The sequence below is a fragment of the Cyclopterus lumpus genome, chromosome 23, assembly GCF_009769545.1.
Source record: "Cyclopterus lumpus isolate fCycLum1 chromosome 23, fCycLum1.pri, whole genome shotgun sequence".
NCBI classification, from domain to species: Eukaryota; Metazoa; Chordata; class Actinopteri; order Perciformes; family Cyclopteridae; genus Cyclopterus; species Cyclopterus lumpus.
The window spans coordinates 4,123,532-4,139,574 of NC_046988.1; the positions used below are offsets into that span (position 1 = coordinate 4,123,532).

General features: G+C 45.0%; 1 protein-coding gene across 3 annotated transcripts; it reads right to left on the reverse strand.

The window, feature by feature from the left end:
* Positions 1–5,522: 5,522 nt before the first annotated feature.
* On the reverse strand, positions 5,523–13,633 carry pfkfb3 (6-phosphofructo-2-kinase/fructose-2,6-biphosphatase 3). 3 transcript variants are annotated; one of them, XM_034526124.1, is made up of 15 exons: positions 13,381–13,633; positions 11,687–11,815; positions 11,481–11,577; positions 11,307–11,373; positions 11,133–11,207; positions 10,987–11,043; positions 10,769–10,893; positions 10,476–10,683; positions 10,238–10,387; positions 10,035–10,139; positions 9,656–9,785; positions 9,401–9,528; positions 8,931–9,119; positions 8,595–8,617; positions 6,909–8,006 (listed from the first exon to the last, which is right to left on the reverse strand). In XM_034526124.1, the coding sequence occupies exons 1-15, from the start codon at positions 13,457–13,459 to the stop codon at positions 7,952–7,954; spliced, it is 1,617 nt and encodes a 538-aa protein (XP_034382015.1). In that variant the 5' UTR covers positions 13,460–13,633; the 3' UTR covers positions 6,909–7,951. The 3 variants fall into 3 exon arrangements, with proteins under 3 accessions (XP_034382014.1, XP_034382013.1, XP_034382015.1); XM_034526123.1 differs by lacking the exons at positions 6,909–8,006; positions 8,595–8,617 and adding an exon at positions 5,523–6,898 and having other exon boundaries at positions 11,687–11,812; XM_034526122.1 differs by lacking the exons at positions 6,909–8,006; positions 8,595–8,617 and adding an exon at positions 5,523–6,898.
* Positions 13,634–16,043: the final 2,410 nt, after the last annotated feature.

A 16,043-nucleotide genomic window follows, 5' to 3' on the forward strand; every position in this document is an offset into this window, starting at 1 on the left:
TTGCCTCATTACCCGATGAGACTGTGTTTACTGGAAGTGTCTTCTTGAAAGTCATACTTTTAGGTTACATCAAAATGTAGTATTTATTGATTACATGTGACGCTAAACTATCAACTGTGGCATTGGCTGTAATAACACTGGACCCTGATTGGCAGCAGGGTCTCTCTTTCAGATGAGGTCCACATGGAGGCTATGATGTACATTTACACAATATTACACATATTTGCACTTTATTTGAGCATTTCCATGTCATGCTATTTTCTACTTCTACTACATTACATTTCTGAAGGACATATTGTACTTTTGACTCCTGTATTTGACAGTTATAGTAACTTTTTATATTAATAACATATGATGTATTGGGCATGGTAGTCTGTGAAGGATAACCAGTGACAGATAATGGATGTATGGGAACATGTGATGTGCTTGTATTATGGGATGCTGTACTAACAGTCTCTGCTAATCTACCGAGTACAACACAGAAGATTTAAAACCGGCTTCACGTTGACAAACTACAACATTAAAGTATTCTTTAACCAAGTATTCTTTGTTAGTGATAAGAACAGAATAATATCATTTTCTATAAAACCGTTACACTTTGAAAGTAGCTATTGTGCATCATTATTTTTTTATGTTAGTTATTTTAAAGCTACAGTTGGTAACTTTAATAGAAATAAGTCATATCTACTCAAACTGTCACTACGCCCTGACAGTCGTATATGAGACGTCTTCCCTCACATGAGCGTCTGTGTGACTCATCTGCATTGTGAGTGAAAGTGAGTCATGCTGGGAATCCTCTGTGTGTGTGTGTGTGTGTGTGTGTGTGTGTGTGTGTGTGTGTGTGTGTGTGTGTGTGTGTGTGTGTGTGGCATGCAGCTGTGGACAAAAATGTCAGGAGGAATATCTTTTATTTTGCAGCATAAAGGATCTACGCCTAACGTGGGATGCACCCGCTGTACGGTGCACTTAATGCATCGCACAGGGGGGGGGGGGGGGGGGGGGGGGTTATGTCAGCGGGCCGTGCATCCTGTCAGCTAAGAGGATTTTTAAGGAGCAGCTGAGTGCAGAGTCTTTGGTGGTATGTAACCAATCAAATCGATCGCCACGTCAACCGGATGAAGCACTGTTGCCGTGGGGACTGAACTGGAGGAAGGAATGCTTGGTGTTCTACAGTCACATGTTAAAGGTCACTTCACTCGTTAGGGTCACGGAGGGTTGGCATGATGAAGACAGACAGAGGGCAGGCTTGTAAAGGATCCCGGGTAAGACCATTAGAGTTGCCCTACAGCTGAGAGGACAGAGGGTCAGAGAGGTCAAACGCTTCCCGGAAAGATTCACCTGATGCCGGAGGAGTTGGACATCAATGGACGGCTTAACAGAGCCACACACAGCCCCCCCCCCCCCCCCCCCACCCCCCCCACCCCCACCCCCACCCCCGGCTAGCTGCGGTTTTATTCAAAGGTTGAATTTGTGATATTTTCTCAGGTCACCGGAGGTCACGCTGAGTTTAAGCTGAGAGTTCACATTTGCAGAAGTTGTTGCCGCTCTCGCAACTGCAGACATTCAGTTCTGTCCGCGTGTTGCAAAAGAAACTGTTTAGTCAAACGCATCACTCGCGCCCCCAAAGGAATCTGGCAGGCAGCGGCAACCCCCCGTGGAGGTCAAGTTGGGTACCGGGTGCCGTGGCGTCAGACATGAGACGCTGCTCGCTCCGGTGACCTCCGCCGACTCCTCGATAGAGCTGCGGGGGCAAAGGTCACATTGGAAGCGAGCGTCTCAAGTTTGTGGAGCAGATGACGTCAGGGTCAGCGGTCGATGCTTATTGAAATGTTTATGTATGTATTTAATGCTCACCAGAGCGACCTCCTGCCGTTCTGCACGTTCATAAGATGAGTGGCAGTTTATAATGCCTCAGGAATTCATTCTGTATTCGGTTATTAGTGATTATTACAATTTTTAGAACCAAATGAATTCATAGGCGTATTTCCCCACCAGTGGAATCCGCCTTGGTGTTTTATTTCTCTCTGTCATGCTGAGCCTACGTGAGCCTCCACACATCGCTCTCTTGATTATTCATGTCGAGGGGGCAAGGGAGAGAGGAGGGGACGGAGGAGACAGATGTAGCCAGGGATAGAAGGAGAAGGTCTACGTGATTTTCTCCCGTCTTTTCTGCTCGTCACTTCTTCTTCCCTTCTCTCCTCCTTCCTGTCCTTACCTTGCCATCAAACCCCCATCTTCCTCTTTATTCCTCTCCTTTCTTTATTCCTCTCCTTTCCTTCCCCATCGTAGCCCCTGTCTCACCTCCTCCTCTCTTCTCCGTCCTAATGTTGCCGTGTCTGCAGCCTGGAACAATCCTATTAGTCGGCCATCTCGAATCCATTGACTTGGCGAGGAATAAGTAAGAGTCGGGACACCGATATAACAGGAAGTAAGCCGCTGTTGTCTAACAACATTCAAAGCCCCTTGGCAACTTCTCTCCTTTGGAGATTTAGCTCTTTTTCAATCCGCCGACTGATCCAGAGTCTGTTTGGAGGGACGTTAATGCGTCCACTGCCCAGGCGGTTGGCCTGTCCTCTGCAGTCCTCCGAACAAACGGGGTTGATGCTCGCAGAGCATCACACGTGTCACGCACAGCGCAAAGATATATGCTGCAATGTGTCAGCATCAGCATCAGCATCAGCCTGTGTTTGACTTCACAAAGCAGCACTTATGATGCGGCAGTCATTTAGTTCAAGGTTTTGAAGTCATTTCTGTTGGAGAGAGTTTTCACTCTCCATCGCACCCGGTCCTCTATTCTTAAATTGGCTATTTTTAAATCACAATTGTTTTTGGTGGCGGAGTCCCGGGCTCCCTGCAGCGTCAAGCACATTCCATGTAACCGCAACATCTAATCCAATCTCATCCCTCTGTACTTCCTGTTGTTGAACTCCACTGTCCACGGCTCATGGCTAATGCTCATGTGAACTGTGTATTGAAGGTAACGTGTCGGAGTACACACCTTTGTTTCCCAGTGCCGGAGTTTTTATTTATATTTATAATCAGGTAGATAACCAAATCCCAGCTCTCCAGCTTGTGACAGCGAGGAGACAGAACCGGATGCAACGAGCATCTGTGAACACACCATCGAATGGAGAGCTTTTAGTTCAAATAAATCCTCATTAAAGCATTGAAAAAAAGAGAGGCTGGGAAATCCATCACCCTTCAATGCAATGTGACACAAAGCCAAACGTCAGGATGAGTCACCGGGGGAAAGAACATGTTTTGGTGACAGTGCTGGATCACGTAAAAGGGCTTTTATTACAGCGCCGGTGTAATCCGGAGCAACGCATGGTCTATTTAATGGGCTCTGCTCCATTCAAGGCCAGCTGAGGGACTTATCCTCTCCATTCAGCACACAATCTCCCCACTAATGGTCTCTGCACAAAGAAAGAGGGATGAGTTTTCACTCCAATAATGGAGTTTTGCATTCTTTACAAAAAACTAAATAACAAGCACAAGGTCAACTGGAGCATATACACGTATACAGTTAACTCATATTCATTTCACACCTCAGGAGGACCCGGGCAGGGGGGGCTCAGGTTTTGGGATTCCCCCTGTAGTATTTCTTTTGTTTCATTGTGTTCCACTGATAATCAGACAGAGGCATACAAAAGAAAGTCCAATGATTTTCATTTGGACCCTTAATAAAAAAGAAATCAAAAGTTGCCACGTTGATAAAGACTGTAGCGTTATTCTACTGGTTCAAACCGGTTTCGACCCATTTGAAAGCAAAGACCAGCAGGGTACAAAGGTATGTGGGTCAGATGGATCACCGGAGCCCTTTCAGATTAAATTAATATTACCCGTCATGTTCCAAGCGTGTTCATATGCATTTAATAATTCAACCACTCAGAGTGGCAGATTAAGTTGGAATGTTCAACCATTTATATCATTACTTTGAGCTACTTCAGACATTTAGCCTTTATGTTTAGCAAAGCTTTTCAGCCATCTGGCGAGCTGTTACGTTTAAGCGACCTAATTATTTAACCATAACATTTAGATATTTCAAACCATTTAGTTATTACTATGAGTTTCTATTTCAATCATATATCCATATCCGGGTTTCAGTTTCTCTGCTCGCTTGCTAAAAGTTTACACATTCAGGTGTTGTGATTTTTTTATTTTAATTTGTATTTATATGCGTTTTCAAATCAGAGCTACTGAGCTACTCCCAAATGTTCCAACTGCATGAAGTGCACCTGTGGAACAAAACCCACAGTGATGTCATCGCCTGTGAATGTTAGTGTGTTTGTGTCTGCGTGGGTCAAAGACTTCATATTCATGTGTGTGTGTGTGTGTGTGTACACAGTATGTCTTGTATGTGACGAGCAGAAGTAGATTACTTTGAGCTCTAATGGGCCGGGGACACATGACCGCCTCCTAAGAGGGAGCTAAGCAGGTGTAGGAGATGACGAGCTGCTGAGTCATGAGAAGGAGCAGATAGAGTGAGTCACCTGGTGACGGTGAATCTCTCTGAAGCGGTCTGGAGATGGGGTTTTCTTCTTTTTTTCAATTGCCCACGATGAAAAAAAAAAAAAAGTGCTGAGTTCTTGGTGCCCTCGACAACGGGACCGATCTCCATGACTCTTTGTGGACATTGAACCCACAATCCTTCGTCAGCGCAGCATTAGGCAGCTATTTGTGGAGCTGCTTGGCTTAACACCGAGCCCACGTACTATTTATGCGGCTGACACAGCAACTCCTCTCTCCCACAGGGATCACACACACACACCAGCATAACCACCAGCCTACTTCAGGCTGAGCACGCTTCAGCTGAGCCACAAGTATTTAGATTCATTCTTTTTATTAAGTTCATAGCAGGCGGGCCTCACTGCGCCACTCCATTTGAGCAAAATGCTCACCGCTGTGGAAAAGCTATGTGCAATGCAGGAAGCAGTACAAGTACCAGCTCATTTGCATCTGTAAAGTGGTGAAGAAGTCACGAGCTCCGAAGCACGTAGACACACAGACTGCTTGTGTGCTTGGATTATGTATCACGTTATATGGCAAAATAATAACACTACAAGTCAGCTACTTGCATCACGTCAAAGCTCACTGTGTGTTGCTGCTCTGGCATTTTTGAAACGCAATGTAGAAGATTTTTAATTCTTTCAATATTTTTACGCTTTAAAGTTATCAGTCACTGATAAGTACTCTGCCCGCAAAAGTAAAAAAAAAATGTTTTATCTGCCACAGAACTTGAATTTCTCCTCACTATATTTGCGAGTATGATGACTTCCTGTTGTGCGCAATCTTTTCAAAGAGAGAGAGAGAGAGAGAGAGAGAGAGAGAGAGGATTGTAATTTGACAGTAACACCCTGAATGCACCCAGTCTCTCCTGATTGGCCCGATAAGGGGTGTGACTCACGGATCTCGTGAATGGGTGCGATAGTGAAGGCCGGACACGCTGCAGATTACCTCCGTAAAAGGGAACACAATGACCACCAATGTTGGACTTGGGCCAATGAAAATAAGCAAACAGCAAATGTTCCAGTTCATTTATTGGTCCAGCAGATGCTAAATCAACTGTAAAACATACCTTCCTCTCATGCGGTCCTACGATTAATTAAAACAAGGTGCCTCTCGCTCCGAGCATCCAAAACTACATACAAATAAATAAAGAATATAATAAAACTGTTTTTACAAAAAACACATTTTCAAGTATCTCGAGCAGAAATGTTAACAAAAGTTTTACTGAGAGGCGAGCAGCAGCTTCAACAGATCAGCCTTCCATTAGTACAAAAATACTTCTACACGCTCTTCAAAAGACTCCTATATGCAGTTATCCTGTATGTACACTCAAAGATATTAACAGCCCGCATTGTTATCAGAAAAATATAGGTGCTTACATTCGTGCGTAGCATGGCAGCAAAAAGGACATCGTGGGAAATTATCTTGAGAATTAAAAACACTGTCAAATGATCGGCATGCGCTGTAGCGTCGGAACTACACCCAATAAATAGTCAAACTGTGAAAAGTTAAATATCGACGTGATATGTGGAGTTATTAGGTGACACGTGGTGGCCCTTCTCGAGCAAGAGAAGCGGCGTCAGGCTTGCAAAACAAGCTCTACAGGCACTCTACGGCAAAAATCATTACCGTGACGTGAAGAGAAAACACACAGTGACATAAAAAAAAACAAATACAAATTCATCCCCATTGTGCAAAAATAAATCGCTTATTTTATAGTGTCAAATAACAAAGCATTAAATCATAACGCTCTTTCTTTGCACACGTTTTAGAAGAAGAAAAAAAAAAGTGCATTAAAAACAAGTGCTTCCGAAGAAGTGCCAAAGAGTTTACAATGTAAACTTAAAAATCGATATCCTTTGTCTTTTCTTTTGTATTAAAAGTGCAATCAGAAGTTGAAAAAATAGGATGGGCTGAGAGACTTAACCTCGCCGTGAGGGTTGGTCTTTGGTCTCTCCAAAATAATGAACCAGGAAAAAGAGGTTTCCCAGAGAGCTCTCTGAGCCGGGAGATGCAACAGTCATGACTGTCAGAGTCCATCGTACTTGTGACATTAAGAGTCTCCCAGAAGAGACGGGGAAAAAAATGTCTGACAATGGCAAGAGGGGGATAACTTAAAGGGTCTTGCTTCTAAAAGACATGTCTTTGAACAGAAATATCTGATGGGACAGCAATTAAATACTCATGATCCTTTTTGAATAATAAAAAGTATGGTTACTTGAGTCCTTGGCCGACAAATCAAACTACTAAATCAAATAGCTTTGATTCAGTATTCCTTGCCGTTGCATGTTCAGCGATCCACTTTCCAGAGCCACGCGATAACTTCGGTGCAGTTTCATTGGCAGGGCTGCAGGACGTCCCGGAGGACAGATGAGTTTCTCCTCAGTTTCTGTAGGCAAAAAAAAAAAGAAGAAAAAAAAAACGCCACCAACACCGTTAAGGCTTGAGACGTCTTCAGCAAATATGGATTACGCAACGCATCACATCAAATGATACTCTCTCACGTAGTGTAATCCCTGAAGCGCAGGTTACATCACCTGAGTTGTCTTTGGATTCCTCTGATCTTTTGAGAGGGCGTGAAAACTACCACTGAGTTCATGAGCATGCTGTGTGCGTGTGCGTGTGCGTGTGCGTGTGTGTGTGCGTGTGTGTGCGTGTGTGTGTGTGTGTGTGTGTGTGTGTGCACAGAGTTAATCCCGAGCTGATTAGGCGGGAAACTGACAAGATCCTCACACACCCGACATGCGTTTCCACCGTGCCAGCAGAACTAGCACAGACAAGTTTGGTTGACTCTGGCAGAGACACATTTGTGGTAAAGCTGATAATAAATAATACATACATGTTTTTCTAAACCTCTAAAATTGTCCATAAAAAAAAAAAAAACAGACCATAAAAAAAGAGAAGACTTTTCCATTGGTTTCTGATTGGAAAGGGATTTTATGACCGACCCTTTTCATTTACCTTGTAAATATCGTCAGCAAATCAGCAGTTTTTTTTGTGAATACATTTATTGAGCTCAAAATAAGCACATATTGGAGGCTAGCTTTAGCATATACATTTGTGTCTTTGCTAAATGGGCCTGTGTCTATTTTCTTTGGCTATATTATCATAGTTTGGCCATTCTTAAAAACTTGTGTTTGACATAACCAATAATACTTTTGATTTAGCTTCTGAATATTGTTTGTTTGTTAGCACGCTAACAAGCTAACCATGGTTGTTTTACTGTTTTACGAGCATAAAACAAGCACATCTAGTGGCAGCTAGCTTTAGCGCGCTACATTTGAGTCTTCGCTAAAGGAGCCTCTTGGCTGGTTAGTTCATGGTTTGACTCCAAAGGAGCATAAACTGAAGAGTGATTACACAGTAATCTGGTTGAGTCTGGTCAGATGAGGCTGCTGGCAGAACTACAGTATGAAGCAATTGCAAAGCCTCTACGGTGTGTTTACCTTTTAAAGACTAAGAGTGAAACCACTTTCAGATATTGGAGGATGGTTCGTCTTTAGGCGGGACAAGAATGGGCCAAAACCAAACCAAAAATAGAGACAAGAACAGGAGAGTCAGCATGAGTCAGCATGAGTCAGCGTACTACGACGTGACGATTGTGGGGACAACAACAACAATGACGACGGCTGCGGGAATGTAAGCTGGGAGGGTTGGTCACGTTTTTCTTACGGAGGGGAAACAGCACTGCTACTCCTACAAACAAGGTTCCAGTGACTCAAGTCAGGACCACTACAGATTTACTACAGGAGCATGTTCTGGCCAAAAGTCAGGATACTGAAATATGATGCAATCATCATAATAAATATTCACAAATATGATTAACAGAGTTAATACAATGTGAATGTGACTGTTAAAAGGTTTTTCCCTATTTTGTGAGAATGTGAGTCAATATTTCTTATTTTAACATTTAGTTTGACTTTTCTTTTTGCTGTGTTCATTAGTTAAAGTCTGAGAAAATATCTGTCAGCAGTGAACTCCATGGAAAGGAAGCTAAAGCGACAGGAAGAGAGTGGAGGCATGAGACAAGAAAACAAAAACAAAAGAAACAGCAAGAAGCCAGACAGACTAGAACTGATACTTACAGGCAAACTTTGCCCAGCCAGTGCTGTAAGGTGCCGAGGAGAAGGCAGCGGAGCAAAAGAGGACAGGAAACAAGTGAGTGAACATGCATGGCGTTTACACAGAGAGGAAAGAGATGAAGGAAATGCTTTTTTTAGCATCGTCATATGCTGTTCAGAATGTTTTTCATCCTTATAAAAAGAATTATTGGTAGAAAGACGAACCTCTTGCTTCTGGTGACTTGAGTCTGAATGAATTGGATTCAGGCTTTAAGAAACCCATACGAGCTAAACCCTAGTAACTCTAAATATGTATTGCTATGGCATGAAATGAACGTGTGTTTATAAAAAGGAAGCTACCTGTCCGGCCAGGGCAAGAGGGAGGTGTGAGGGGCTGCAGAGTGCCAGCGAAGCGACGGACGGCGGCAGCTCCTGGATCGGAGCCTCGTCTAGGTCGTCGATGCGAGGTTTCTTGATGTTTGACTCGGGGCTGGTCAGAGGAGTCACACTGTTCCGCCTGATCAAGCTGCCAGGACCCCATCTAACCTCCTGCAGGGTCAGAAATATTAAGAAGCTAAGACTTGAGAATCAAGTGGTGTTTGGAGGTATTGTAGACACGTTATTATCTTTATAATATATATTATCTTTGCAAATTAATGTGCAGTTGGGGTGGTTTCATGTAAATAGCTTCTGTTCTCAATGGTGGCCCGAGCTACATCCAGTTCTTCATCACTTTCATTCTTTTGTAATCACCCACATTAGTGACGTTGACCTCAGTTCTGTGTGTGGACGAGAAGAACGTTTCCATCAATCAGTTCATCAAGCGTTACCTCCGGTCTGTCTCTGTGGGTGTTCACCGCCTCCACATTCAGAGAAATGGATTCCACCTTGCACCCGTAGGCCACCGGGGTGAGCTTCAGCACCGTGTGGAGGGGACACTTGAGGTAGGGCATCTCCTCTGGAACAAAGGAAGAAGAAGGGAAAACATGGACGTGAACACAGATGCATCAGATTGGAGTGTCGTAACTCTAATTTTAAGATTATGACACAAAACCCAGAGGGCTTAGGGGACTTGTAGTACCCACCTGCACTCTTATCCAGGAAGTAGGCCAGCAGGCAGCGCATGACGGCCTGGTGGCAAATAACCAGGACGTTCTCCTGCCTCTCCAGGTCCATGATGACCGGCTCCACCCGCTGGACCAGGTCCTGGTAGGACTGTAATCAGGATCGGGAGGGGGGGGTTGTTAATTATTGTTACTTTATTTGAGTTTTGTCATATACCTTGGAAGTAGGGTTATATTTTTATATTCAAAATTATAGTCTGGATTATATTGCTCAATACTGGGATCATAGTTGTAAATAATAATTTCAAAAGAAAGGCCAATGACCAAAATCTAAATAAATGCTCTGTATTTTAGGTTTGTTAGTGTGAGGGTGTCCAGTGCTGGTAGACGGTGTGTGTACCTCTCCAGCAGGGTAGCGGTAGTAGTATTTATCTTCATCTCGCAAAGCAAACTCCTCTGGAAATTTTTCCTTCATCTCGTTGTACGTCATCTCTTCACACATCCCCTAAAAAAGATGAAGAAGGAGTATTGTATTGTTAGCTTCAGGTTGGCAACAGTTTACGTGGCTGTGTGAGGCGGTGCAATAGTTAGTGGGCTACTCACAGCGTCGATCTCATTGAGAGCCTTCCACTGTTCGTACGGGACTCCCAGGTGCTCCGCGGTCTGGATGCTGCGACACAGCTGGCTGGTCCAAACCTTCAGGCCCGTCGGCTGCTGTTCCTCCTCCACAAACCGAGCCAGAGCAGACGAAAACTACAGCGAGGGGAACAGTATTCAGCACCTAAAGTTCATAGATTACATTCAAAAACTCTTTTACTGATCTGTCTGCAGCTACTCGTACCTGCTTGCCCCGCAGCGAGAGGCCCGCGTCACCGCCCAGCCGCCCCTCCAGGTTGTCGGTGCTCTCTCCGTGCCGACACAGGTAGATGGTGCGGGGCTGGACGTGGATGTTCATCAGGTAGTAGACGATCTTACTCTGGATGTGATCCTGGATTTGGTTGACGAGGAAACGCCGGCCCACGTCTATTACCTGGATGAAGGAGAGATCCCTGGAGAACGGACAGGAAGTGGTGAGCGAGTCATGTCGAGAGTTTGCATTGGACATCGTAGACGAATCCAATGCCGATCATTTACCTGTCGTGCTGATCGGGGTCCAGAGGCTGGTAGCTGGTTTTGTAGCATTCAATTCTCCTCTGGAAATCCAACATGGCGTCGGTCTTGTTGCAGTCCCGGTAGTCTGGGCACGACACCTTCACTTCCTGCGCAGGGAGGAAGATCGTCAGACGGCAAGAAACACGCCTGATCCCAGAGAGTTATGATCATGTCCATTGTGGCGTCTCACTGTGACTCACCATGATGTTCGACGCGATGACGCTGGGGTCGTCGCACACGGACTCGATGAAAAAGATCTGTGCATGGAAAGGAAAAGTGGTTGAAAGTCGCCGCAGGGACGAAGATGTCGTGCCTTGACTCCTCAGGTCGCCATAGTAACACTTACCTTAAAGTCGTTCTCACCGCCAAACTGGAGGATCATGTCTCGCCTTTCTCTTGTTGTGTTCGTGGCATCGAAGACCTGTAAAGGGACATGACACAGCGTTGTTCAAACACGTGTTTGGTTTTGTTTTGAAATCAAACTTTTTAAAAGACGCAAGATGCATGATGGGAAACTCACCGCTACTTGGCCTCCCTCGTCCTTCAAATAGGACTTGACGTCCCTCAAGGCTGCTAAGGCACATTGCCTAAACAGAGAGCGACAGAGATTTCTTTATTTTGTGTTATCAATAAAGAATAAAACAAACGATCACTCTTGTTATGGATGTGTATTTGTTTTATGTGTTGAACTCACTGTCGGATTTTCACGGCACACTCATTATCAGGCTTGAAGAAGTCATAAGAGCTGTAGTTCTTGACCGCCTCCCTGCGGTACTCGCCCACGTTAAAGACTGCAACACACGCAGAGAAGAAGAAGCATGAACATGGTGTCCTGGAGGCAGAACACTTCGAGTGACGTCCTGTAAGCTACAGAGCAGACTTGTGTGCCTGTTGCGTTACCTTTGGTGGGCATGCCAATCCAGTTGAGGTAGCGGGTGAGTTTCTTGGACATGTACGTCTTGCCTCGAGCCGGAAGACCCACCATCACGATGACGGTGGGGGGGTTGGCGAAGTGCGGGGCGCCGGCTGCTGCGGAGAAGGATGGCAAGGGGAGGGGAATGTGTTACGACAACGATTTACACATCTCCCTTAACAAGTCGGTGAAGGCGCGGAGGACATCAAGCACCGGATCAGCACTTTTTATTTACGTCTTGTGCTCTGCAACCCGAGAGGGCCCACACCCCGCTGCCAGGGAGCACAAATAACAGCTGCTCCCCAAGAGCCGCAAACCTGCCCGAATCCATTCAGTGAAACAACCCTCTATCAACCCATTATCTCATTCCTCTCCACGCTGACACACTCCCAGCGAGCACATGGCTGTCTGCCGTTGCCTTCACACTTCCAGCTCACTGCACATATGACCCACTTCTGGGGCACTCTGAACGGGCTCGCACGACCCAGGCTTTTGTTTTCACTTGACCGAATGTACCTTAACATCCCATGCCCTGTGTGTGGCTGCAGGTTGCTTCATGTTGCCATGGAATCTCAAAACGGGCAGCTAGGCGGGAGGAATGCAGGGCGTCGAAACCACATGAAAAGCATGTGCTGCGTGTCAGTTACTGCGACTGCCTTTCGTGTCACATTTCCTTAGCTTCAAATTGTCAGTGATCACTCTCAACGCCCAGGGAGCTAATTGATACTCGCTAATCTTGTTTGCATAACAAAAAGAGCCACGTTGCTTAAACTGAAAACCGGGTCACACTCTACCCTTGAACATCTGGTTCATCAAACTTCTCTGCTCTCCTCTTGGTCATCTCCATCTCACCTACTGCGTCCCACCTCTGTGCACAGCCACCATAGCTCTTTTCAACTGTCCTCATGATCAAACTGTCTGATCCAACTCTAAAACAGTGTCAGTCATGATAAAAGAAGGAGTAACACCTTTATCTCATTAGACTTAAACCCTACAGCGGTTCAAACTGTAGTACAGCACACGCCGTAAAGTGAGCACACCTGTCGTCTCTGTCGTCTGGTTGGCGTAAAGTCAGAAGCAAGACCGCAGCAGGGTCGCGCGATGCACACGCGCTGCCGGCCGACCAATTGGAACGCAGCACCGCTTTAAAAGCGTCGAGACAGAAAGGAGAAGAGGTCGCGAGGCACCGTAACCATGGCGACCGGAGGTCTGTGACGTGCCGCGCGTGCTGATGGGCACCGCCAATCAAAGAACCGTCAAAAGACCGGTGCGGGACAGTTGTATCACGGCGGAACCGTGGCCCCGCGTTGTAGAACATTGGGAGTGAAAATGTCGAATAAATTGCAATGTAACGTTACTTCTCCAGAAACAGCCGTTGGTCGTCTGTTCCTCGGGAATAGAAGAAATAGAAGAAGACGTGCTAACGCTGCTTTGACAGCAGCGCGGACCACCATAGACACACACTTCGTCATTTAAGCTAACCGAGCGTTAAGTTAGCCGTAATTGATTTGAAATAAAAGGAGCGGTCCACTACAAAATACTTTTAAGACCAAATAATAGTATGTATTATTCAGTTATACAGACAATGCCATACACATTAATAATGCTATGAATATAATTATTTAGCAATACTTTATCAGAGAAAACCCGTAAGAATATCAGACATTTTATGAGATTTTACCTCTGCGGGGTGGCGGCTCTTTATCCTTGGTGGGCACCCAGATCTTTTGGATCCTGTTCTGGGTCAGCTCTCTGGGCATCCCTTCGCGACTGAGGAGCCGAGCAGTACGCGAGAACCGAGTCGCTTAGATCCCGGAGGAGGGGAAAGAAAGGGACAGCAAAGGAGCCTCGTCCGTCCGTCCAGGTGCAAAGCACTCGAGCTACTGTCAACGTCTACAGAGCGCGTTGAGCTGCTTTCATCTGCGGGTCTGCGGCACACATCCGCTATTTAACCCCGCCCGGGCAGCCGAGCAACGTGACTGCGGTGACGAAAGCCAACACACACACACACACACACAACACACACGCGCGCTCACACACGTCCACTCATACTCTCACACACAGGCTGCCACAGCGCCTCTCTCTGGGAGTGTAACTCTCATGGGATGATAATATTTCATGTAGTCTAATATTTAGTACGTATTCTTATTTCATTATCAATTGTATTGTTGTTATTTAAATGTATGGTTTAAACAATGTTTTAAAACAATTTGTTGTGTATTTCTTTTAAATCTTTTAAATAAGGTTGGAGAGGAAGCAGTCGTCTTGAAGCCTCGCTCTTCGACATAGAAAACGTGCAGTCACATCACCCTGCATCCTTCCTCACACGGGGATGTCCCATTGAGTCATAAAGATGGGCATGATAGTTATATCTGTATATGTTGGTGTAATTATCCGATATTCCACTATTACCAAACATGTTCAAATTCAAGCGTAAGACTTTTGAGGGGAAATGTTGAAGCAGAACCAGACACATCACAATATGCTACATGACATACTTCAGTAGTTGTTCAGAGTGTTTGATCGGGCTATCAATCACACACCAAAATGATACATACTCCCCTTTCTCTCAAAACGCTCCTAGAGTGGACCGTAATATACCATATTTAACTTAAATCGGTTTATTCATTTGCATTGTATGTGTGCAGGCCATGTGTACAGTGTCTGGGCTGAGACTAAATATAACTTCTGTTGGTTTGCAATTTCAGGCTGAACCATAGGCCACCAGTCTGCAAATGGACACACGCACACACACACACACACACACACACACACACACACACACACACACACACACGCACACACACACACACACACGGTGTCACCTTGCAATATAACGCAATATAAAAAGATCAAACCTTAAAAGACATTCAATGCATCATAACTGACTTTTTAGGACCTCATTGTGTTTAAACTTGCATTTCATTGTTCTGTGAAGCACTTTGTAACCTCTTCTTTTAACCTAAAAGTGCATACTGTAGAGGGTGAAGATGTACTCATTAAGCTATAAGAGAACGGCAGTATAGTAGTGATGTCTGTGGGTTGAATGAAGAATATTATGCACACTTTTACTCTAAATCCCACTGACGTGTGGAGATTCAGGAGACTTTGATGAGTTGTTTGTTTATTCCCGGCTCTCTCAGAGCCTAACAGTGAATCATCAGCCAGCAGGGTCTGGGATCCCCAAAAAAACATATTATAGGCTTATCAGATATGACACATTATTTTTACAGTAGTTGTCAACTCTTACCTGTTCAAGAACCAAAGAGGTAAAGTATAATTTCACAATGAAATGATCAGATAAAAGCCCCTTTCTTTCTCTCCTCCCTCCCTCATTAATCTGAGGGGTTATGACATCTCATAACCCTTAAGATTTACCATGTAACTGCATATAAAGTGGTTAAATGCAGAGAAGAATTTCCCCAATAAATGGGATCAATAAAGGATACATTATTATTATTATCATTATTAATAAAAGTGCAGTAGCTTCACATTGACCGGCTGAAAGTTAAATCCTGCTAAAGCGTTGATGCACCGGTAATAACGCTCTAATATATGATAATCAGTCACAATCAGGAGGCTGCATCTATTCAATATATATCCCTGGCTCAATGTGTTCACTCATAGGCCCCGCCCACAACATATCCGGTGTCAACCTACATGCCTCGACGACCACACAGTTACCCGTCGGCCAATATAAGCCAAATGCATCTTGACCCACTCGATCTCGTCTCAAATCACAGCGACCGGTATGTAGGCCATGGCTCAAATATGCCGCTGACAGCCAATCACATCACCCCACACTGGGGGGCACACGTTCAGGACACGCTCCCAGCATCGCTTTCACGCCTGGTTCCCATGATCACACAAACAAGACTACACATACACGACTACACACACAGACTACACACACAAGACTACACACACAGACTACACACACAGACTACACCCACCTCTACTGTGGCCCCAACAAACATGCCACTGACCCTGAAACCCAGTGGGCGTGTCAAGTTGTTTTGCTTATACTTTATTTAAAATCACGGGCTCTCTGTATTGTAACCTGGCTGCATTTTATTTTGTAATTCCCAGCTTTTCAAAGTAAAGGAATGTAGTTTTGAAGTGGCGGGAGAAATATAAGATCCTTTCTGAGAAAATATTATTGAAAACTTTTTGATAACAGCCGGGTCAAACATCTGTCTTTCATCTCAGCTTCTGCCCCTTCATCTATATTGCCTCAACCTTTGACCCCTGCAGCCCCGCAGTATGAATGAGGGAAGGAGATCTTTGAAATAGGCCTCTCCGCTCCTCTCTGGTTTTCTATGCAGCCCGTTTCCCTGATCTGAA

Bases quoted from the DNA above. Each gene is read 5' to 3' on its own strand.
- pfkfb3 (XM_034526124.1), bottom strand. From the start codon at position 13,459: ATGCCCAGAGAGCTGACCCAGAACAGGATCCAAAAGATCTGGGTGCCC. The intron at 11,816-13,380 runs GTAAAATCTCAT...CCTTCTCCGCAG, and splicing joins AGAGCCGCCACCCCGCAGAG to CAGCCGGCGCCCCGCACTTC. The intron at 9,529-9,655 runs GTGGGTACTACA...CCTTTGTTCCAG, and splicing joins CTTCCTGGATAAGAGTGCAG to AGGAGATGCCCTACCTCAAG.